Source organism: Pipistrellus kuhlii, unplaced genomic scaffold (genome assembly GCF_014108245.1).
Source record: "Pipistrellus kuhlii isolate mPipKuh1 unplaced genomic scaffold, mPipKuh1.p scaffold_m20_p_6, whole genome shotgun sequence".
Taxonomy (NCBI): Eukaryota; Metazoa; Chordata; class Mammalia; order Chiroptera; family Vespertilionidae; genus Pipistrellus; species Pipistrellus kuhlii.
In genome coordinates this window covers 73,510,670-73,533,753 of record NW_023425562.1, presented here as the reverse complement: position 1 = coordinate 73,533,753, position 23,084 = coordinate 73,510,670, and the positions used below count along the sequence as shown (strand labels likewise).

General features: G+C 51.3%; 1 protein-coding gene across 1 annotated transcript; it reads right to left on the bottom strand.

The window, feature by feature from the left end:
- Positions 1-1,444: 1,444 nt before the first annotated feature.
- Positions 1,445-9,774, bottom strand: CST7 (cystatin F). The gene is made up of 4 exons (XM_036418108.2): positions 9,529-9,774; positions 5,230-5,402; positions 3,161-3,277; positions 1,445-2,352 (listed from the first exon to the last, which is right to left on the bottom strand). The coding sequence occupies exons 1-4, from the start codon at positions 9,596-9,598 to the stop codon at positions 2,275-2,277; spliced, it is 438 nt and encodes a 145-aa protein (XP_036274001.1). The 5' UTR covers positions 9,599-9,774; the 3' UTR covers positions 1,445-2,274.
- Between the last annotated feature and the right edge of the window lie 13,310 nt (positions 9,775-23,084).

Below are 23,084 nucleotides of genomic sequence, written 5' to 3'. Positions count from 1 at the left end.
TTATTTGAAGACAAGCAGTTACCTCTGTGAGAGACACTGCATAAAACAGATTGGGGTTGGGGTGGTAGAACTGTGGTGCATTATAAAGTAGAGCCCCTTTCTACCTGGAATTTGGGCCCGAGGACTTCAGGGAGGGAGGGTTTGCAGAAGCCTGAGGCTGGGGTACATAGTCCACTGGCTTCTGTCTTGGCTGGTTTGCCATAGTTTTAAGACTTTGTCAACTTATAGGAGGCAGTAAATTCCTGGACCCAAGTGGTGGTGTGAAAATTGTGGGTATACGTTAGGGTTCAGAGTTCTGACATGGGGTTTTGAGGCTTTCTCTTCCCTGCCAGGAGGGAAGGTTAGCCCATAGCCTTCTGGCTGGGCAGGGGCCGTGGTGGGGTGGGGAATACAGCTCCTAGCAGGGGTGCTGTGAGGCTGTGAGGCAGCCCTCCCCAACAGCTTCCTTTGTATGAATTCTCATTTCTGACCTGCCTATAAGGCCAGTGGCGTGGGGTGTCTGGAGGTCTGAGTAATTTTAGGACAGGCCTGACCTTGATGAGCTCTGGTCTGTACTTACGTGTAAGTGAGAACTGACTGAGAGCTCAGAATCTGGGGTCCTCCTCATTTGCTGCATTATCTTGCATAAGCCACACAGGCCATCGTGAGCCGTGTCCTGAAGCCGCCTGCTTACACTCCTGGGGTTAGTGCTCCTGCCATCTTGTTTATGTAGGGGGTCAACAGCACCGAGTGAACTCGCTTATCTTTATGAAAGGACTGCCTTCAGGGCCCTTTGGAATCATAGGATAAATTAAATGTCTTGTGTCATAGTTGCTACTCCTGCCCCTGAATTAAATGACCAGAAGGAGGTGAATCAAGGCAGCAAAAAACATTGAGGATTTGGAATTATAGTTTTCTGTCATCACTGAAGGAAGCTGTGGTTCATCCATTTTGGTTATTCACATTGATCAAGTTTATGACATGTGCTAAATTGCCATACAGATCCAATGCGGATTTCCTTTTTCCTGTGAATGATCAGGTCCATGTATGTTTTAAAAGGCAACAACATACTTTGTACCAGCCCATAGTTTGAAGGGGGCCTCGGGAGGAAGAACTCCAGAGCGGGGCCTGCATCTGCACCAGGCTTTCTGGCAGGGGGTGTCTGGGACATCTCTGGGTGAGGCCTCGGGGTTCTCAGCCTTCGGCATCTCCCAGGCTTCTGCTCTGTGGTCCAGTCTCACACCCTTCCAGGGCAAGCGTGAGGCCTGCCTTACACGGACCCTGGGTGGTCTCCTCCTGTGCCCCCAGTGCAGCATGTCCACCCTTACCTTGTCTTCCCTCTCCTAGGGGAGTCTGTGTGTGTGAGGTGCTCCCTCTCCTGGGTGAGTCTGTATGTGGGTATACTCCCTCTTGGGGGGGGTGGGGGTGAATGTGTCTGTGTGTGGGGTGCTCTCTCTCCTGGGAGGGTCAGTAGGGTTGAGGGTGCACCCTCTCTTAGGTGAATCTGTGTGGGATGCTCTTCCCGGGTGGGGATGTGTGGGATGTTAACTCAGCATCCTATCATACCCACTTGTCTAGACACAGCTGTGCGTTTGCTGTCTCGAAGGCAGCTGAGGGGATTGAGCGGGCATCCCCCGTCAGAAGGAAGCCCAGCTGGCAGGTGGACGCCCTCTGTGGGGGGCCCCTCCCCTGCCAGTTCATGGGATGGACACAGGCTGGCCTGTTTTCTGCTCTCTGGTCTCTAGGATGTTGTGTTCGTGGCCTAAAGGCTGGAAAGCCCTGGCGCTTTGTGGAAGTCACCTGGACTGGTCAGGCCCTCCATGAGGGGGTCCCTTACCGCCCACCTCACTTCCTGAGATCCCTGGAGCAGGTAACGCAGCAGCCACTTTGAGATGGTCAGTTCTTATTCATGTTTATTTATAATTTCATCCATGAAAGGCCAAAATGCTCAATAGCAGCTGAATCCCTTCGTCCAATGCTGCAAGCATTCAGACGGAAGGAAAGATCCCGGGTTGGCATCGGGGACCCAGGGCCTGGGTGGGAGGGGCTCCTTCAGGAGTTGAGAACCCAACACATTTCCATTGGAGGATTCAGTCCCGCGTGTTCACACTCTGAATCCAGGCACACAGCACCAGTACCATCAGCTCAGAAGAGAATTCCAAGTGTGTATTTTAACTGTGTGGTGGTCACTCTTCCATCCCAGTTACTCTGTAATGAACCGTGGACACTACCATTCTGCTTGCCGGGAGACACTACTTCGAAAGTGACAGTAGCCGTAGGATTGCTGAGAGGCAGTCAGTGACAGTGGAGAACGGGCACCTCGAACCTGTGGAGCCAGGGGATGACCCAGACTTCAGAGTAGCAACTGAGAGTCTGAAACAAAGAAGGGCACCCTGAGAACCGTGCTGCCTGCCGCAGGGGCCACCCGCCTCGCCGAGGCTGCCACTCAGCTCTGCAGTGTCTAGTGCTGCTGCCTGTGTGTGCATGCACGTGTGTGTGTGTGCGTGCGGTCGCACATGTGTGTGAACGCATACGAGTTTTCCTTACTGAAGAGTTCTCTCCTTGCCCTGAGGGTCCTTGTGAAAAAAAATGTCAAATCTACAGACACTGAAAGAATAATTCAAGAATATATGCTTTTGACGAAACCGGTATGGCTCAGGGGATAGAGTGTAGGCCTGCGGACTGAAAGGTCCCAGGTTCGATTCTGGTCAAGGGCATGTACCTTGGTTGCGGGCACATCCCCAGTAGGGGGTGTGCAAGAGGCAGCTGATGGATGATTCTCTCTCATGGATGTTTCTAACACTTTATCCCTCTCTTCCTCTCTGTAAAAAATCAATAAAATATATTAAAAAAATATATATGCTTTTGCCTATAGTTACAAATTCTTAAATGTTGCTGCATTTGGTTTCCCTCTGCTTGTGTATACACATTTCTGAATTATTCAAAAGGTCTTTTTTTGCTCTAACCTGCCCCCAATGTGGATATGCCTCTAAGGAGGGGGTCTCCCCTCTATGTCTGCCGTGTCTGCAGGATCCTGTTGGATGCTGAAGACCTGGACTCAAGAGTGAAATTTGGGTGTGTGGGGGTAGAGGGAGGATAAAGGAGTGTTTCCCAGGGCCCTGGAGAGAGGTGGGGCTAGGAAAGTGGTGAGGGGTCTGAGGAGTGAGGCCCCTTTGCTTACCATCTTCAAGGTGTGGTTGGTCTGGAAGTCACAGTTGTCCAGAATGGGGTGCTTGGTTTTCTTGCAGGTAGTTCTGCCAATTTCCATGTCCAGCATGTACTTCAGGCCTTTCACTATCTAAAGAGAGCAGAGGGCAGGGCCTGGTTACTGGGTTGGACCCAGCAGGAGATGGCTTTAAGACGGGTGTGAGGGTGCCCTGATGGGACTGTCCCCTGCCCTCTGGAGAGAGAGTGAGTGGTGGAGAGGGAATGTGGACATACAGGAGCCGCTATGGGGAGAAAGCCTGTGATTGGATCTCAGGCCCTCCCGGTTCTCTCCTTCATTCACTCTTCTCATTCCTGCTTGGGGACTTAGCTCTTGGTTCAGGGGCCAAACGGGGCTCTGTGTCCTGTCTTAGGACATATTCCTGCCCAGGTCTCTCCATCAGCCATCAGGAGGGGGCAGAGGCGGGTTACCGTGAGGCGTCCTGGCCTCAGGGCAGTGGTGAAGTCCTGCTCTGGCCCCTCTCCCAGGCCTCGGTCACCCACAATCACCTGCCCTGTGTGGCCTCTGCATGGGGTGAGGAAAAGCAGTGTGTCTGCTGGCTCCTCACCATTCCGGGCATCAGGGTGGGCACTTTATTTTCAGTTACAGCATTTCTTCACTTGCATGTGGCAACAACCTGGTCTTGCCCCACCACCACGTACCAAGTGAAACCCAGTTCTCAGCGTCACGGAGGGAGGGATAGTGCACCCCATCCCCCAGGGGCTCTTGGGCACTCGGCTCTGGGCATCTTGTACTTGCAGTGGTCCTGGAGCTGTGTCCTTGGAGTGATGCCACTCGGGCTGTTTTCATGGAAATCTTATTAAAAACCCTTCCCACATCAGACTGCCTTCTGGAAAATACTTTTTAAGCATAAAAATGCACTGCTCGCCCTGGCCAGCGTGGCGCAGTTGGTTGGGCGTTCTCCCAGGCACCGAAAGGTTGCCGGTTCCATTTTCAGTCAGAGCACATGCCTGGGGTTGCGGGCTCGATTCCTGGAAGGGTGTGTACAGGAGGCAACTGATTGATGCTTCGCTCTTGCATTGATGTTTCTCTCTTTCTCCCTCGCCCTTCCTCTCTCTCTGGAAATCAATTTTAAAATTCTTTTAAAAATACACTACTTTTAAAAAGTTTGCAATTGCCCAAAAGAATGAACACTGTTGTAAAAATCACCTATAATTCTGTGACCCAAAGGTTACCAGCCATTAATGGTATGCACACAGTGGCAGCGTCTTTCCTCCTTCCTGCACCCACACCCAGGAGAATGTGTGGGTTTTGTCCAAAGCCGGCTTCCCACATCCGGGATCTTCCTTTTGAGAGGCTGTACACTATCCCTGGTCTTAGTAAAGGCGGAGACTGCCGGGCAGCCCCGTCATCATTGTGGCTCATCACTATTATGCACCCTTATCCCAAGCTGACCCTGTGGTCTCAGGACACAGATGACCAAGGCCTGGCTCTGCCCTGTAGAGTCCCCTCTAGGTGAAAGATCGCCGAGTCATCCCGTGACGACTTCACAGGGCGTGACATTGAGGCAAGGCTGGTGGAGGAGGGGTTTGTGTGTGGGGAGGGGTGCTCTTATGTAAAATAAGTCCCAGGTAGAGAATATCGAAAGGTCCTATGGGGCTGTGGCTCTGGTGAGGGGGTGAGGCAGGGGTGGGCCCTAGGCAGGGGCAACTGTGGCAGGTGGTGCAGTAGGCCCCTCCAAGGGGCAGCATCTTCACCAGTTTGGTTCCTGTTGCCCAGCTTCTGGTTTCTCCCCACCCAAAGCCATCAGCAGGCCCACGTCTAGTCCCTTTCCACCCCAGCCCACCTCTGGCCTACTCCCAGTGGCCCCACCCAGAAGAAGTTGGTTTCTGTAAGAGACAGTCACGGACATTTTGTTCAAATCTGGTGGCACTGGCGGCCTGGCTGCAGGCTCTCTGTGGCTGCCACCGCCAGCATCCTGGCCTGTTTTGCGTTCTAGATGGCCAAGGTGCTAGTCGGTGGGCCCCTGTGGGGTGGGAGCCTCTGCAGCCTGGCGCCGGAGATGCTGGCCACTAGACTCTCACCTGGACCAGGGCTATGCGGATATGGGACTCCTTGAACAAGAAGATGTCATTCGTGCAGTTGTTGAACCTTTCAATGCTGTATCTGGCTGCTTTGAGGACCCCTGGGTCGTTGGTCTTGATTGTTCTGGGAAATCCTGGGTACACACCGGAGTGAAAGATCTGGGAACAAACATCTGAAAGAGAAACACAGAACCAGATAAGAACATTGTTGTTAATGCGGCTCTTGGCCCAGGGTCATGCTTCACACCTTGGCGCTCAGTTCTCTCTGCTCCCAGTGTGGTCCCCAGCTCGTGTAGTTCGTCACTCATCTGCCTTCCCCTCACCGATCCCTCCTCCCTTCTCCACCTACCCTCTGCTCTCCTGTCCACCCTCCCTGGCCGGTCCAGCCCTCACCCCACAGTGCAATTCTTGTGAATCCCCATGGCTGCCCTTACTGAAAGCTGAGGACCAGGCGAGGTGGGTGTTACAATGATGGCTTGGATCCAGTTCCTGTACCTGCCCACACAGCCTCCTTCAGAACCCAGGGGTATTCCCAATGAGAGTTAAAGAAAACCTGACACGTCTGGAGGTGGCAGAGCCTCGGGACAGGAAGTAGCCTCAGGGTGTCAGGAGAAGTCACTCCAGCTGTCCTTCAAGGCCCACTTCTGGCCCCCGACTCCCCAGCTTGTCACCAACAAGGAAGTGCCCCAGGCTGGTCCTGCCTTCTCACTGACAAGGAGGCTGCTGCTCTCTTCCACCTCGGGGGCGCTTGTCAGCATCTCCCCAGCTTCCAGGCCTCTCTCCTAGGGGCCCGGTTCCCTAGGCAGCACCAGAGCGCCTGGTGCTCCTCCCTGTGCCGTCTCTTTCCGTCTGAGGACAGGGCCAGGCCTGGGTGACTTCATCGCACATGGCTCCTTTATGGAACCGGCACATGGTGGAGGGCGAGGCCTGGACTTCCTGTCCCGAGGAGGCCCGTGTTTGGATAAAAAATGGGGAAAGCAACCTGAGGGGCTTCCCCTACCACCACATCCCAGCCTCTGACAGCCAGGCAGAACCAGGGACCCCGGCACCCTCCTCGGCACCCCACATCCTCCCTCCAAGCTCCCCCAGCAGCAGGCCCAGGCAGACCCGAGCTCCTCTCCGAGGAAGAACCTGACTTCACTCCTTTGTTCCGTCCCCACGGGCTGAGCCCTCCTCATCCTGCCTGGGCAGCGGGCGCAGAAGCTAATGTTCGCTGGAGCTCATCTTCCGCAAATAAACAGGCAGGAGAACCATTATCGCAGTGAGTGAGGAAAGGCAGGAGCTGTGCAGGGATTTGTCCGCAGGGAGCAGGTGGGGCTGAGCCATTCACATGGACCGGGATGGAGGGCCTGAGAGGGGGCCATGGGGTAGAGGGCTCACTCTGAAGCGAGGAGCGGGTGGGGAGAAGCGCTCAGAGGCCAGGCTGGCCTGGGGTGGGTGTGTGCTCATCCAGGTTATGAACACTGGTTTTTATTAAGAAAATCATAGGGATGTAAAAAACCCAGAGCATGTGTGAATTGCACGAATTGCAACATGGTCTTCATGAACATGGCCTTTTGTGGTTGGTGGCTCCTGTTGAATTTGTCATTTTTACTACAATGGTCATGTGCTACTTGTATATTAAAAAGTTAAAAGTTTCAGGGGAAAATCTAAAAAGATCGGGGGGAGGGAGTGTGGGAAGAGGGCTTTTAGGTCTGTGAACTGCTTCTCTATACTAAGACTTTCCCCAGATGTTCCTGAAAAACTAGCATGGTCCAAGCGGAGCTGTCCCACAGGCTGGCAATGAAGGCAGCAATTTTATTTCATTCGCTAAATTAAATGGTGCCAGGTTCAGCTTGTTGGTGCCACAACTGGTGTCAGGGGCTCTGTAGCCACACGTGGTGGTGACTGCCATCTGGGCGGCAGGGCCTTGGGTGCTGCAGAGGTAGGCAGGGTTAGCAGCGGCAGGGGTGGAGAGGCGGTGTGAGGGCAGCAGCAGCAACAGGAAGTGGAGAGGCGGTGTGAGGGCAGCAGCAGCGCAGACCCCACAAGCTCCCGGCTTAGAGATTCTGCTGCCGAGAGCTCCCCCAAAAGTTCCACACAGCGTCCCTGAGATTCAATGACTTCCTCACAGAAGCGGAAGCCCTCACTGGAGCGGCTGAAGCCTGAAGCATGAGAACTGCTTCTGTCCCTAGAGCTCCAGGAGCTGGGCTGCTCAGGCAACTTTCCTTTCCCCGCTCCCCACGTGGCTCCTATGGCCACGCCCCCTGATGCCAACAAGGTGGGGACGCTCCGCCTGGGGCTGGGCTGCTGACTCTCCGTTTTAACAAGAACCTTTTGGGGGAAGAGCTTGGCTTCTGCTCACCTCTGAAGTCTGTGTACACAGCAATTTCCAGTTACTACGTGGTCCCTCACCCCCCACCGTGGATTCAGACAGGCATTGCCTGTTCTGATTGTAAGCTTACTTATTTTGGGTAGGAAATTTGAAAAATACAGGCAGTTTAACAAAAATAGTATACGTACCTCAGTCTCTCCAAGGTAACCACCGTTAACCTTTTTAAATAAAATGTATTACCTTTAATTTTGCTTGAATTTAGCAGCATTCAAACAATGAAATGAAATCAGGTGAGGCTGAACCTCAGACGAATATGTAATGCTAGTTTCTAAGGGATTTTGGCAAAGTTACAAAGAAGTTATGAAAAATATTGAAGTGACTTTCTTTTTAGTTAACATGTTTCCTAAAATGTCAGGGGTCTGAACAAACAATAAAAGCTCCATTTTTAATTTTACAAAAAGTTGAAAAGTCACACCAGCTCTAGGATAATGCAAGAGAAATTAACAGGGAGGGGCCGATCATGAAGGAAAAGATCCCAAAGAGGTGACTCCCCTTCGGGGAAGAAAACAAACAGGTCCCTGGACCCCAACCTGGAGTCAGCCCGCCTGCCTGCTGTCCTCTGCACTGTGTGGGACCTGTGCCTTGTGCGGGGGAGCTGAAGTTAGTGGAAGGGGGGGGGGTGAGCAGGGTAACCCCTTCTCACACCTCTTCAGGGGCCGAGCTTGGGTGCCCATTCTACAGGTGAGGAAACCGAGGCTTAGAGGAGTGCAGGGCACACTTAGTTCTAGAGACCATGCTCTCCTTTTCCTCATTCAAGAAGTATATTTTGGCAGCTGCTATGGGCAATGCCAAGATGACTCTGAGACTAAGGGGGGCAGCTCTGGTGAAAGGGTGCTAAGAGTCGGCTAAGGATTCTCCCCCTGGCCTGCCCCCTCTTATGGCACTAGCGGGGCACAGGAAGACAGTGGCACCCCATCAGGACAGGCTGGAAAGCAGTGGAGTGCAGAGGGCTTCACTGTGTGAATTAAGAATGAAGTTCTGGGACCAGGGGGAAGGCAGAGGAACCTGTTCCCATAGCCCCTGAGACAGAGCCACCAGGAGCAGGGTGACCCCTCCACGGACTGAGCGGTGCTGGGGCTGGCCCCATGTACCGTCCTGCCTGAACACCCTCCACCTGGTCTCCTTGGCTGGCTCCAGCCCCCCCGAAGAACGCGGAGGGCAGGAACCAGCCTCCGCCTGGGCATCGCCCCTGCCCCCCACGCCGCGGCTGTGACCCGAGCAGGTCATCCCGGCCTCCAGCACCAGCTTCCTCAGAGATTCAAGGAGGTGAGAAAGGGGCCCTCCAGGCCGTCACCATCACCCAGGGCCTATGCTTCTGGTGCTGGGAAGACACCTCCATCTGTGTGTGTGTGTGTGTGTGTGTGTGTGTGTGTGTGTGTGTGTGTGTAGGCTGGGGGGGGGGGTCACTGGTCATGTGAACTGGGGACAAGTTGCCAACCCCAGCTGTGCCTCAGTTTCCAGGAGCCAAGGCTACCCCTCTTTTCCTCCCCTCCCCACAGCCCTGGCCGGGCAGGAAGGGTGACAGTGTCTGATCACCAGGTCCTTAGAGCCGAGTCACAAGGCAGCAGCCAGCAGGCAAGCATGGCTGGCATCAGACAGAAACTGCTTGCCCACCCCCATTCCTCTGTCCCCATAGGGGGGCATGGGGATCCTCCCCCGGATCAGGGAGCAGCCGAGAACAGAAGTCTTCCCTCATCTCCAGACGGCACTCAAACCCCATTCCCGGACCCCTGGGGCCCCTGGAAGGCAGCTGCTGCCAGTCCTGGGGCCCTAAGCCTGGCAGCCACACCTCTGCTGGGGCTGCCCACCCAAGACTGTGCTTCGGGGCCTGGGCATGGGAGGAGGAGGGTATGGCACCTGGCCCCTACCGCAGCCTGGGCATCGTGTCCTAGAGAGGCAGGAGCCAGGGGACACCCTCCGCTTACCTGGGGTCAGGTCCCCCGTGGCGCTTAAGACCAGGCTGCCCAAGGCAAGCAGCGCGCAGGCCAGCTGCATAGCTTCGGGGAAGGCAGTGCTGGCTGTGGGCCCCAGGGGCGGTGCTGGGGCGCATGGTGGGGGGCCCTGCAAACTGCCCCGCCCAGAGGGGCTGCCTGCCTTGTTACTGGCAGGGGCGGTAGTTTCTTGCTAAATCATTTGACCAGAAGCTCTTCATCTCCCCATCTATCGGCTGCACTGTCAACCACTTCCTTTATTCAAGTTTCCAGGGTGCGATGATTCTTTTTTACAAGGGGAGGAGGAAGAGAATAAGACCTGTGAACAAGCCACCTCTATCTTCTACCCTCAAAGCACCCAGAAGAGACATGGCCTTAAAAAAATTAGCAGGGATTTTCCAGAGGCAGAATCACTTGGATTTCCTTCTGCAAACCTGCCCTTTTCTGAGGTTCTGAGCGGCCTCTGCAGACTGCCTGCCTGCTGGCTGAGTGGACAGCCCCTGCCCGGAAGTGGGCAGGCCTGCGTGTGGGAAGCAGCTGTTGAGGGCAGTGTCAGGGGATGGATTTGGTGAGGCGCAGGCTGCCTCTGGTGACGTCTGTGCTGGAAGTGGGAGAGGAGCAGGGTTTGCTGGTCACGGCCTGGCTTCGGCTCAGAGCTGGCGAAGGAGGAGACAGAACAGGGTGGCCCCCAGGTTCTAGCCCTGGCAGGGTGCCCGATTACCTGCCAGCTCGGCAGTTAGGACTGAGGCTCTGGAGCCAACAGCCCGAGTTTGTTTTAATCCAGCTTCGAATGTTAAACCAGGTGCCCCATTAGGGGTGGGGCAGCCCCAATGCTTCAGCTCCCTCTGATGGGTTGTGGTGAGGATGTAGTGCTTTGTCAGTGCTAATGTTCGGGGCCTGGATGGTGCCAGCTGTATGGGCAGTTCATGGGCAATGCAGGAGGTGCCTGAGCCTCAGTGCTCCCAGCGCCACCTGGACAGTGCGTATAACACATTCCCCGGGGAAGGGGGTGGTTGGACGGGCAGACTGTCTGAACCAGAACTTTCATATTAACACTATCTAGGGCCGAGGTTAGCAAACTGCGGATCACGAGCCACATGTGGCTCTTTGGCCCCTTGAGTGTGGCTCTTTCACAAAATACCACAGTCTGGGAGAGTCTATTTTGAAGAAGTGGTATTAGAAGAAGTTTAAGTTTAAAAAATTTGGCTCTCAAAAAAAAAAAAAAATTTCAATCATTGTCCTGTTGACATTTGGCTCTGTTGACTAATGAGTTTGCCGACCACTGATCTAGGGGAAGATCTGCCCCTGATGGATCCAGATGGGTTCTGTTGGATTCCAGGCAGGGATCTGGGTTTGTGCGACTCGGGTAAGCTGTGTAACGTGTTGGAGTCCCCTAGGTTTCGGCTGCCCTGAGGACTGTTATCAGCAAAGTGTGGTTAGCACAGTATGTGGTGCGTGGTGACATTTGGTAATCCATGGCGGCTGAGGCAGCCGTGTGCTCTGCTGGGCCTGCTCTGCCAGTGCTGGCCGCTCACCCTCCGGCTGTCAGCAGCTATGCATGAGGACTCCTTGCCAAGCTCTGTGCCCTGATCACATGTGCCATGTCTGGGATTCGTTCCAGCCGGGGACTGGGCTGGAGGAGAGGAAAGTGCACACAACTGGTGTTTGCCCAACTCGGTGGCAGTTTGGCCGTAGGGCTCGCTGTTGGTGCTGTGGGCTGTTTTTGCTTTCTGAGCATTGGGCAAGGCTCAGGGCGGTTTGGGACTTTCCTTGGCCACTGTCTTCCCCGGCTGTGGCTCTTTGGTCTGTGAATGTGGGGAACAGCCCTCCACGTCTCTAGCCCTGCCCCTCTCACGCTGGTGGGGAAACAACAGTACAGGGAGGCCCTCATTCCATCACAGAATGCATGGCAGGAAGGAGCAGATGTCACACAGCATGGTTAGAGGGTCCTCCAGGGAAAGTGTGTGTGTGTGTGTGTGTATAGTGTCATATATGTAGATGTGTGTGTCTGTTTGTGTCTCTGTGTGTATGCCTGTGTGTCAGGAGTCTATCTTAGTTTCAGTCTCTTGATATGGTTTGAAAGTGAATGTGTGTGTTTTCCTGAGTGTGTACAAATGAGTGTGTATGTGCTTATGTACACAGGTGTATATTTGTCTAGGCATGTTGTATGGTCAATTCCATATGTCAGCTGGACTGGGCCACGAGGTGCTCAGATGTTTGGTTAAATGTGATTCTGGGTGTGTCTGCAGCATGTTCCTGGAGGAGGTGACATTTGAAACCCTGCGATGAGTAAAGCGATTGCCCTTCCATTGTGGGGGGATTCACCCAGTCAGCTGAAGGCCTGAGTCGAATTAAAGGTCAACTAAGAAAGACTTCTCCGTCTGACGTCTTCAAGCCAGGACATCGTCTTCTGCTGTCAGACTCAGATGGAACTGGCTCCAGTTCTCAGGCCTTGGGACTCCAGCTGGGACCATGCTATTGGCTTTCCTGGTCAGACCTTTTAGCCTCCACAGTTGTGGGAGGCAGTTCCTTATAGTAAATCTCTTAACACACCCACACATACCCAATTGGCTCTGTTTCTCTGAGAATCCTGACTGATACATTTGTGCACATGTATCTCTGTCTATATGGATGTCTATGTATGTAAGTGTATATTTGTGTATCTGTGTCTCTTTGCTTGCATGTTGTATGTTCATGTGTCTGTGTATTCCTGGGAATCTGGTTGAAAAGCATTATATGTGTACCTCTGCACGTGAGCATGTGTGTGCACACATGTGCAGGTGTGTGATTGTGTGTATGTATGCTATATGCACTATTTCTATTCTATCCAAGGCATGCCTAAAGTGCTGCGGAGGTGATGGGCTCAGTACTGAGTCTCATTCATTCATTCATTCCTCATCCATCCTTTAACCCCTTTCTACTGGAAGTGGAGCCAGCATTTCCTGAAAATGCAGATTCTCAGGCCTCGCCACATCTTATGAACCAGACTCTGTGAGCGGGGCCCAGGAATCTGCTCACAAGCTCTCTGGGAGAACTTTTGGCCTCTAAGGTTTAGGAGGCACTGACTGAACCCTTTCTGTTGCCCCTCCTGTCCTCCTTTCTTGTGGATATGCTCAATGTCCTCCTGGCCTCCATGCTATGCCCACTGCTGGCTTTGGCCAGTTGTCATCCCACCATGTGGAGAACATGACTTGGCCCACTAACTGGTCTTACAGCAGGGCTCCTACATGAGATTCCTAGTCTCCAGGGTGTGAATGGATGCTGGAGGGACACAAGGTGGGTGAGGGAAGCCTGTGGCTGAGTGAGGTCAGAGAGTGTGCACGCTCTTCTTCCCCAGTGGATGTAAGCACCCTCTCAGACCCATCCCTCTGCTGGTTGAGAAACCATTGACTGTGGTTTTGCCAGAACTTCCAGAGCCAGGACCTCTAAAGCCCAACCCACATAGCTGGGAGCCTCCTGTCTCTGGCTGGGTGAGCAGGAAGTGCTGTCTGTCTATTCGAGCAGTTAACAGAATTATAGACCTTGGTGGTGAGAGGGGGTTTGGGTCCCCTCATCCCCAGCCTGGGTCACCTGGGAGCTCTTCCTCGCCTCCTCTTGGGGTGAAAGGAGGCAGGTGCAACTTAGGTGGCAGGGAGTCTCTTCTGAGCTTCTCCTTCCTGCCATCTCTCTCTCTCTCTCTCTTTTTTTTTTTTTTTTAGCTCGTGGGACATAGCTAGAGGCCACACAGTTGATTCAACGGTTAAATTTCACTTCAGAGAGAACATCTTGGCACAGACACGTTGCTGTGTGAACTTCCAGGCAGGCCCTGCTCTCAGGGTACTTGTCTTGTTGCTTCCATCATGGATCTCTTTTGCATTGAAAGGAAAATCCAATGAAGTGTATTGTTATTGGATGAGTTATCAATTGCTGCATAACAAAAGACCACAAAGTTAGCAGCTTAAAACAGCACACATCTGTTAGCTCACAATAACTGTTGGTCACGATCTGGGCACAGCTGAGCCGGGTTCTCTGCTTCACGCCTCACCACACTGCAATCCAGGTGCATTTGAGGGCTGTTCTGGGAAATGATCCCTTTTCAAGTTCAAGTGTCTGTTGGAAGCCACCAATGTGGCCATGCACTTCCTTAAAGCCAGCCAAAGGACAGTGTTACAGGCCTGCAAATAAGAGGGCAGGCATTAGGAAGGTAACCTTAGAATATGGCTGCCATACTTACCAACACTAATACAAACACGCATTAACTCTCTCCACTGAGGATGCCTGCAAAAAATAACCCAGGAGGTGGCAGTGAGCACCTTTAGATGTGCCTTCTCACTAGAAGGAGCCAAAGCTACTTGGAGAAACAGTGGTTCCAGGCCAGGACAGGAAATGCACAAGGTGAGCCTGGAACAGCTGGTCTACCCAGAGAGCAGGGAAGCCATTGAAGATCATCAAGGTCATGTCAAAAGAACTCTCAACAAACAACTAGTGTTCCTGAGGATGTGGAGAAAAGGTAACCCTCGTGCACTGTTGGTGAGAATGAAGATTGGTGCATCCATTATGGAAAACATTATGGACAGCCCTAAAAAAATTTTTAAAAATGACCCAGCAATTTCACTTCTGGATATGTATCTGAAGAACCCAAAACACTAATTCAAAAAAACATATGCACCTCAGGTTCATCTCAAACATCTCAAAATTGTAGTTAAAACCTTACCATATAAAAGGAAATAGCAGCAGAAAAGCACTAATCTTAAACCAATCAACCAAGAAACAAAAACAAGTACAACTCTTAAAATAAAAAATGAAAAAAAAGTGCCATTGCAGCATTATTTACAGTAGCCAAGATATGGAAGCAACCCAAGTGCCCATCAATAGGTAAGTGGATAAAGAAAACTGGTCCCTATATACAATGAAATGTTACTCGGCAATAAAAAAGTATATCTTACCATCTGCGATAGTATGGATGGACCTAGCAGGTAAAAGAGCACGGAAGTTGACTTGAAGAGGCTCCACTGGCCCAAGGGACAACTTAGCATCAGTAAGAATACAACAGGAGGTTGACACACACCAAATATTCATACATGGTGAGTTTATAATGATGCAATGATTATAGTGATGATGATACTTCCGTCCCATCCTCTGAGGGCCGTGGCAATGGTGAGGCCCTTTTCCCAGCTCCTGGTCCCTGCTTCACCGCCCTGCTGCAGAAAGTGCCCTTCCTACCCCACAAAGCCCCAGGAAGGACAGCCAGTGCCACGGCGCTTCTGTGTAGTGGGAGCCGCAGCCCTCCCTCACCTGCAGAACATTGTGTTCCTGAAAAGCCATAGGATGGAGCTTCGTGGTCCAGCTGTGGACACTGGGTGGGTCATTGGACTTCTCCACATTCAGTCTCCTTGTCTGTTATAAAACAAGAAAAAAAGGAGGAAAGAAAAAGAGAGGTGCTTACCTCTTAGACTTCTTTTGGGGTTTAGGTGATGTGGAGGACAGCGTTGTGACCCTGATTGCCCAGGGACAGGAAGCTGTTTTGTCTCCATGCTCATAGCTAGCGTCGTATTTCCCAAACTCTCAGAGGCCAGGTGTGCACCCACAAATTCCTTGCACAAATATGCAAGGGACTTCTCAGGGCCTTTAGAAAGCAGGTCTAGTGTGCAGATGCCCAGATTAATAGCAATGGCGACATGGAGCCACCTCTGCCCAGAGGGCTCTGACCTCTTAATGGGGCTCCGGATTGAGGGAGGGTTCTAGTGAGGGAATGGCAGGGCGGAGGAGTGAATGGCAAGCCCTGCAGGGTGCTGGGGGGTGACCTGCTGCAGCCTGCCCTGGGTTTTGAGTCCAGCCAGGAGGCATTCCGTTAGAGGGCTCCTGCTAGGTCGGACCCCACATAGTTGCCTCCTCCCGCTGGCCTTGTGCTCCAGCTCAGCAGCTTCAATGACTTGAGGCTCCGGAATCTTGGTATTCACAGCTGCACAGAGGACACAAGCGGGGCCTTGTGGTTTATGAAAGGCCAGCACCAGCCTATGGGAAGGTAGCCCCAGGCCTGTTGCATCACCTGAAGACAGAGGCCAAGGAAACATGCCCCTGGCACAGTCCCTGCTATGGTGAAAGGAGCCGATGTCAGTTAGGCACCTATAAGACTGGAAAAACCATTCCAGCCTCACCCCCAAAAAAGCATGTCAGAGGTGTGGCTGCCTGCAGCTGGGTGGCTGTCCATCCCCACCCTGGGAGGTCAGCAATTTCCCCGGATGTGGGCAGAGAGGGGTGCCAGGAAGAGGCAGTAAAGGTGTGAGGGTGGCCTGGGGTGGTGTGATTGGGTAGATGGAAATAATCAGAACAGCTGTCATTTATTGACCGCCTCCTGTTTGCACATTAGCAAATCGACTCAGTTGATTGTCCTCATAACCCTTAAAGATGGGTGTGAGTGTCCCCACTTTACAGATGAGAAAACTGAGGTTCAGGTTGGTGAGGTCACTTGCATAAGGCCACGCAGCTCCTGTACTTGAGAGCCAGGCTTTGCATTTAGCTCTGAGGCTGAGCTAAGGTCTGGATCGACTGCCATGCTGTCCCCAGCAGAGGGGGCTGTTCACCAATGCACCTGCTCAGTAGCCGGGGACCTTATGCTTAGTTCTGGAATATTCGAGAGCCCTTGCGTTCTAGGGTACACAGCTGCAGGACAGAGCCTTGTCCAGAGGGAAGGGCCTGGCAAGCCCTTTGAGGACACTTTCAAGATCTGTGCATTTGTTGTTTCCATGGAGCAGGACTAAGCATGGGGTCAGACCAGTTTTGGTGGATTCTGCAACCTGAGCAAATGCATTTAATCTCAGGAAAAGCATCCTTCTGATTTTTGACCCAGTGCCCTTTGTCAGCCTAGAGCCCTCACTGAAAGGCCTGGGAGGCCTGGCATCTCAGAGGGGAAGCTGGCTGCTGGGTGGGTGTGGGGGGTGGTGGTAGGAGAGGGGGTGGTGGTGCAGGAGCTTGGATATAGGTGGGGAGGCGGGGGAGGGTGCCGCCCACTCCCCTCCAGGCCACCGAACCCCTGCGATGCAGGCCAGGTTCCCAGGGGTGCAAACCTGACTCCAGTGTGGGATTCGACACCGCAAAACCCTGTGGGCCTTGAGGGCCTGCCTGTTCTGAGGCCCAGTGCCTGCCCTGCTCCAGCTCGCACTTGCACTATGTGGAGCTCAGCTGACCAAGAACTGTCCCGTATTTACATCGTCCTAGCCCCATCTGTCCAGCCACGCAGCCTAGAAGCAAACTGGTCATCTGAGACATCCTGTCACCTTCGGATCCTGAGCTTTCCTCCTCGTGCCGCCTGTCTGAGCCTCAGCGGGTCCCAGGGCTCCGTTAGCAAATGCTGTTCCTTGATAGAAACGACAATAATGAGAGGGGACGTTCTGACAGCACTTACTATGGCCTGACACACCTCAGCACTTTATGAGCATTTCTTCATTCCATCCCCATACCGTCATTTCACACACAGGAAACAGGGTGAGAAGTTGTGAGAAGATCTGCTGAGTTGGAGCGCAGGTCCAGGCAGTGTGCCCTGACTTCTGGGTCCTCCCCATTGCCCGTTCCCCACTGGACCTGGTGCCCCCGTCTGTGGCTTTCTATGCCAGTCACGCGGGCACTGGCTAGACTTGGGAGCAGGTGAGAGGGACTCGGGAGCTCTGGACAACCTGCAGATGCCAGGATGGCAACGGGAGTCCCTGCTGGTGGCCTGAGCTGCTGGGAGAAGCAGAGGTAGAGGCACTGACATACCACCCGGAATGACCGGGAGCAAAAGTCACAAAGCTTTGCACAGCTGAGCTTCGGAAAGAGTCGCAGGGACTTAAACACTGTGTAGAAGAAACAAAAACCCATGTCCGTGAGAGGATACCTGATGAGCTTCTGAGACCTTTATGTTTTGTCTGTATTTTATTTTTTAAAGTTGATGGTGGTTGTCTGAGTGGTGAGGCCAGAAGACCTTATTTTGTCTTTCTATTTTTCTGTGAAGAATAAAGTTCACACAGTTCTCCAGAGCGGTTGCACGTGTGGGGAGAATGTTGTCTACTTGGTGGTGCTGTGATCTAAGCCATGAGCATGGCCTTGCCTGAGAACTGGTGTCTCCCAACTTGTTCCTTGGGACTCTGGGACTTCCTCCTAGGTGCCTGCCATAGCACCCCCCCCCCCCCCCCCCCCACCCCCCCCCCCCTGCCCTGTTCTGGAACCTGCTCCAGCTCCAGGCCTCCTCCATAAACAGCAGAGGGATTTCAGCAGTCTTTGGCCTCTTTCTGCAGGCTGGGAAATGTTCTGCTTTTGCAAATTAAGTCATTATAAAAAGAGTAGCCAAAACCGGTTTGGCTCAGTGGATAGAGCGTCAGCTTGTGGGCTGAAAGGTCCCAGGTTCGATTCCAGTCAAGGGCATGTACGTTGGTTGTGGGCACATCCCTGGTGGGAGGTGTGCAGGAGGCAGCTGATCGATAATCCTCTCTCATCGATGTTTCTAACTCTCTGTCCCTCTCTCTTTCTCTCTGTTAGAAAATTAATAAAATATATTAAAAAAAAAAAGAAAGCGTAAACTTGCACTAATTGTTGATGGCTTATTAGTGTCTCTGAGGATGGCCAAGCTGGGACAAGTGTGAATTTCATGAATTTTTCCAAGCTTTTGTGGTTTGGCTTGAACTCAAAGGCCCTCCGAGTAAACTCGTGTACAGCTTTAATTAACTTTCGCCAGTGTCGGTGTGTTTTATTACCTTTGAAACCCACAGCTTTCCTCCTGACTATTTACTCAGAGGCTCTCCGCTGTGATGAAGCAGGGGCTCGGTGTTAAGTGTTAAGTTGCCATAGGCTCCGGCTGGACGGCAGTTCCTCTCCATCAGAGAGGATAACGGAGGGCTGCTCTATAAGGAAGCCAGTCAGCTTGTTTCCTACTGTCATTGTGCCCTGGGTTCCTGTGGGGAGATAGTATCCTGTGGGAGGTGTCTGCGGGAGACCCCTGAGCCTCTTCACTCATGGTCAGATTTTTTTAAAAATATATATTTTATTGATTTTTTACAGAGAGGAGGAGAGAGGGATAGAGAGCTAGAAACGTCGATGAGAGAGAAACATCGACCAGCTGCCTCTTGCACACCCCCTACTGGGGAGGTGCCCGCAACCAATGTACATGCCCTTGACTGGAATCGAACCTGGGACCTTTCAGTCCGCAGATGGATGCTCTATCCACTGAGCCAAACCGGTTTCGGCCATCGTCAGATTTGTCATTTCTTTCTAACATTTCTTGGTGAGTATTTATCTTTTTTCTTCTTCTTCTCCTCCTCCTCCTCCTCCTCCTCCTCCTCCTCCTCCTCCTCCTCCTCCTCCTCCTCCTCCTCCTCCTCCTCCTTCTTCTTCTTCTTCTTCTTCTTCTTCTTCTTCTTCTTCTTCTTCTTCTTCTTCTTCTTCTTCTTCTTCCTCTTTGGATTTCCAGTCAGTCCTTTCTCCAGTGGCCCTTCTTCTTGCAACAGGGGCATTGATTGGGGCCTAGTGGGTCCTTCCCCTTTTTTGCAGGTCCCACTTCTCTTTCTGCCCCCCCCCCCCCCCACTGTTTCTAAGACATCAGTGGCCTGCTTTAATTTCCTTGCTTCCTGGGCACGGTAAATTTTAGAGACTATGTCCACCAGCTGGGAGGGACTCATTCCCAATGCCCTGTCCAAATGCTGAAGCTTCCCTCTGATATCTGGGGTGCTCTGCTCAAGGAAAGTCATGTTTACCATCTGGACATTTTCCCGTGTCTGTGGGTCGGCATCAGTGTGCCTTCAATAGGTCCAATAGATCCTTTCTAAGAATTTGGATTTTCATTTGGTTTCTGCTGAATGGCTTGTACCACATCCAGGCTCCTTTGCTTAGGCACCCAAGTCCCTCCAGTATGCACCCTCTGCAATGCTCCAGGAGGCCCAGGTCTCCACCTGTCCAGTCCGGATGGCGAGTGGCAAAATGGAGGTGATAAGATCTGCCATTCTCTGAGGATCCTCCCTAGATGAGGGGTTGGAATTCTTTCAATGCAGTAAATCTGAAGTGGAAAATGAAATAGGGGCCGGATTGTAGACAGCAGGCTGGCCTTCCCAGTTTATTCACGTATGGGGTCTCATCTAATAGGGAATTGCTCTACTCTGGGTAGGGATGCTCTCTGGCCAAATTGGGTGCCTTGCAGGGTCTTCAAGGGGAAGACCATTCCTTCCTCATACAGGGTTGGGCCTGTCCCCCTCTAGGCCCTACTTCACCGGTACCTAGCAGCAGGGGTGTTGGCAAGGGAATTTTTCCTGCTGCTAATTCTGATCTTCCTGTTCCAGAGCATTAAAGCAACTCATCTTGTTTACTTTCTTCCCATGTCTTACAGTATTATCAGGAAGAGTTTTTGAAGCAAATTTGCTTCTCTGCATCATTAATTTATTCTCTCTCTCTCTCTCTCTCTCTCTCTCTCTGCCAAATTCTTATTATGTAAAGACATAAATGCCTAGGCATAAGGGATTTTGTCCCATTTCCCTGGAAAAACAATTCCAGTGTTATGATAGTGTAGAAATTTGAGAAACCATCCAGGGGCCATTTTTGCTCCTAGTATAAAGTATACATAGGCCAAGCAATATTGCAATAGAAAACCAATTCCTATGACTGCACATGGACCAGTCTGCTAAAATTTGGTCAAGTGAACTCCCTTTAGGAGTGGAAACATAATAACCCCTGATGTCCTGAAACTGCAAACCCCAAATAATAAATTTAGCAATACCCCAGGCAAAATGGAAACATATAAATAAAACTTGGATCCATAATTCCATTATTTCAAACAGATGCTCACAGGAAAATCCTAGCATCTTACCTCCTTCCAACTGATATCCAAGTGACACAAGGCCCAAATTGTGATGTATCTTGGTGTGGGTCTCTTTGGAATAATCTTGACAGGGACTTTCTGTGCTTCTTCAACTTGTGTGATGTTTTCCTTCACCAGGTTAGGGAAAATTTCAGTCATTATTTCTTCAAACAGGCTTCTATACCTTGCTCACTCTCTTCTCCTTATGAAGTGATGTTATGTTTGATGTTGTCCTAGAGATCCCTTAACTTTCCTCATTTTTTAAAAATGTCTTTTCTTTTTGATGTTCTGCTTGGATGCTTACTTTGATTTTGTCCTCCAAGTACTGATTTTATCTTCTGTTTTATCTAACCTGCTTTTGATTATCTCTAGTATATTTCTCATTTCAGATATTGTATTCTTCATTTCTGACTCTCTCTGACCCAGGCTGGCTTCCCTCTGGCTGCCCGCAGGCACTAAGGACCTGGGCTTCCCCCCAGCCCCAGCTTTGTCCAGAAGGACTTCTGAAATGACATCCAGTCTAATTAGCATATTATCCTTTGTTATTATAGATGTGATTTGGAAATATTTTATTCAGTCTGTGAATTGTTTGTTTTTACTTGGTTAATAGTGTCTTTTGGTGCACAAAAAGTCTTACTTTTAATGAAGTATAATTTAGCTATTGTTGTTGTTGTTTCCTGTGCTCCTGGTGTCATATCTAAGAAACCTTCAATGTCATGTTTTCTTCTAAGAGTTTTATTGTTTCAAATTTTACAGTGAGGTCATGGATCCATTGTGAATTAATTTTTTGTAGATGGTGTGAGGTAGGGGTCCCACATTATTCTCTGCCATGTGATACTGTGTCAAATGGTGATCACTGTTACTTTGGCAGGCAGGAGTGAGAAGATGTGGCAGTGTATGCTCTGGACTCAGTGAATTTTTGTGAAGTTTCCTTATTCAAGATGAGCTTGTCCACACCTTATTTGATTCTAGTTATGTGGAGTCACATGTCAAAAGCTACTCCAAGGTTTTGTCACTCATGGTTTCTGTCTCAATTCATGTTACCCCCAGGCTCCAGGGCCCATGGCTGTGGGGCAGGGTGAAGTCCTGGGCAAAATACACTTCTCCTTAAAAATGTGTTGTTGATGAAGGGATTCAGGAGAGAAGTCAGCAGTTGCCAGCGGCTGGGGCTGGGGTTGGGGCTAGGGGTGGGGATGACTCGAAAAGGGCAGCATGAATGAGTTTTGAGGACAGTAAGACTCCTTTGAATCTTGATTGAACCTAGATTGCGGTGCTGGTTCCATGACTGAATACAGTTGTCAAAACTCCCAGAATTGTAACTGAAAAAATGACTCTTACTATGTTAATTTAAAATATAGAAATTGGTATATGAACCTTGTGCTATTTTGAGGCAACAGAATTTTGAGTGAGAGCGCCCTCTGGAGGCAAGCCACTTGGTTTCAAGCCCAGGCTCCCCCATTTTCCAGCTAGAGGATCTTGTCAACAGCTGCATGCCTCATATTCTTTTTCTGTGAAAGGAGGGTGATGTGTAGGGTTTGGAATGCTCAGTGACCAAGTTCAGAGTTCCGCCACACAAAGCTTGGGGGATGGGTTGGTGTCTAGAGAGCGCTATGTGGGGGATCGCTATTATCACAGGCATCTCCAGACCCCAAGGGGTTATGTGGGAATGAGGGAAAAAGGAGCTAAAGGGCTAGACGTTTCCGGTCCCTGTAAAGTACTCTGTTGTCAGTGGCTTTACTTGTGCATGTCACACTGCAGTACTAAGGCCACGTTTTGGTGGATGCTCTGCCTCCCAAAGAATCTCTCATGTCCTGGGCACGTGGCCTGAGGAGGTGGTTGGTCTGGGCTGGCTCATCTCTCGTGGGCCTTCTGATGGCTGTGGCCCCATCTGCTAGCCCTTAGAGGCCTCAGCCCTATGGTCCTGGTTAGGCCTGGCTGTTTCTGGGTATCTGGGCTGCTCTTGTTTCAGTATGATTCACTTTGCTGGTCAACGGTCACACGGAAGGGAGAACTAGGCAAGTTGAGAGTGGCCACCTTGACTTGCAAAAGCTTCACTCTGCTCTGTTACCCTAGGTGCTGCTCAGCCCAGGAGCTTGTCTTACGGGGAGAGAATGCATCCTGTTATGGCCTGTTTGCCTGATGGGAACTGTTCCTCTGGATTTTTCTGGTGAAAGGGCAGAAGCCAGTTCCTCACCTACTGGGCATGTCTGTGATATTCTTTCTAAGTGACTCTCAGATTCACCCCATCCCCCATCCGTGTGACTGAGCAGAGGCCTCTCTGGGTCCTTCTAGGCACACTCGTTCCCGTCTGCTTGTATTTTGGGATGTAGATCCCTACCCTCTGTTTCACCCACCAACGTATTTCCATCTGCTTTCTGTCTGCCAGAAATGGAAAACTTGAGCCAGCTTGCTGATGGCCTGCTTCTAATTCTTTTTTCGGTAACAGGTTTATTTCTTTTTTTATTTTTATTTTTTTGGTGTTGAGCTGTTTAAACCATATGGCTTTATTCTTGCAGATACATTGCTTCTAGCTTATATAGCCATTCCCTAGGTCTTCAGCAAGAGGGAAATGTCAAGTAGCCATGAATCCTACTAAAAGCTCTGTTTTTCATGGAAATGCCCAAGGTGGTTGTGCTTAAATTCTGCAACATGTTAACATTTGGAGGTGTAATCGAGGAAATAATTCTCAAGCACAAAGAAGATTCACAGTGGGGGACTGGAGTAGTCTCCTTAACAAGGCAAACTACACACA

Bases quoted from the DNA above. Each gene is read 5' to 3' on its own strand.
- CST7 (XM_036418108.2), bottom strand. From the start codon at position 9,598: ATGCAGCTGGCCTGCGCGCTGCTTGCCTTGGGCAGCCTGGTCTTAAGC. The intron at 3,278-5,229 runs GTGAGAGTCTAG...TGCTCTCTTTAG, and splicing joins TCCGCATAGCCCTGGTCCAG to ATAGTGAAAGGCCTGAAGTA. The intron at 2,353-3,160 runs GTAAGCAAAGGG...TCTTTGTTTCAG, and splicing joins CCAACCACACCTTGAAGATG to ACTCTCAGTTGCTACTCTGA.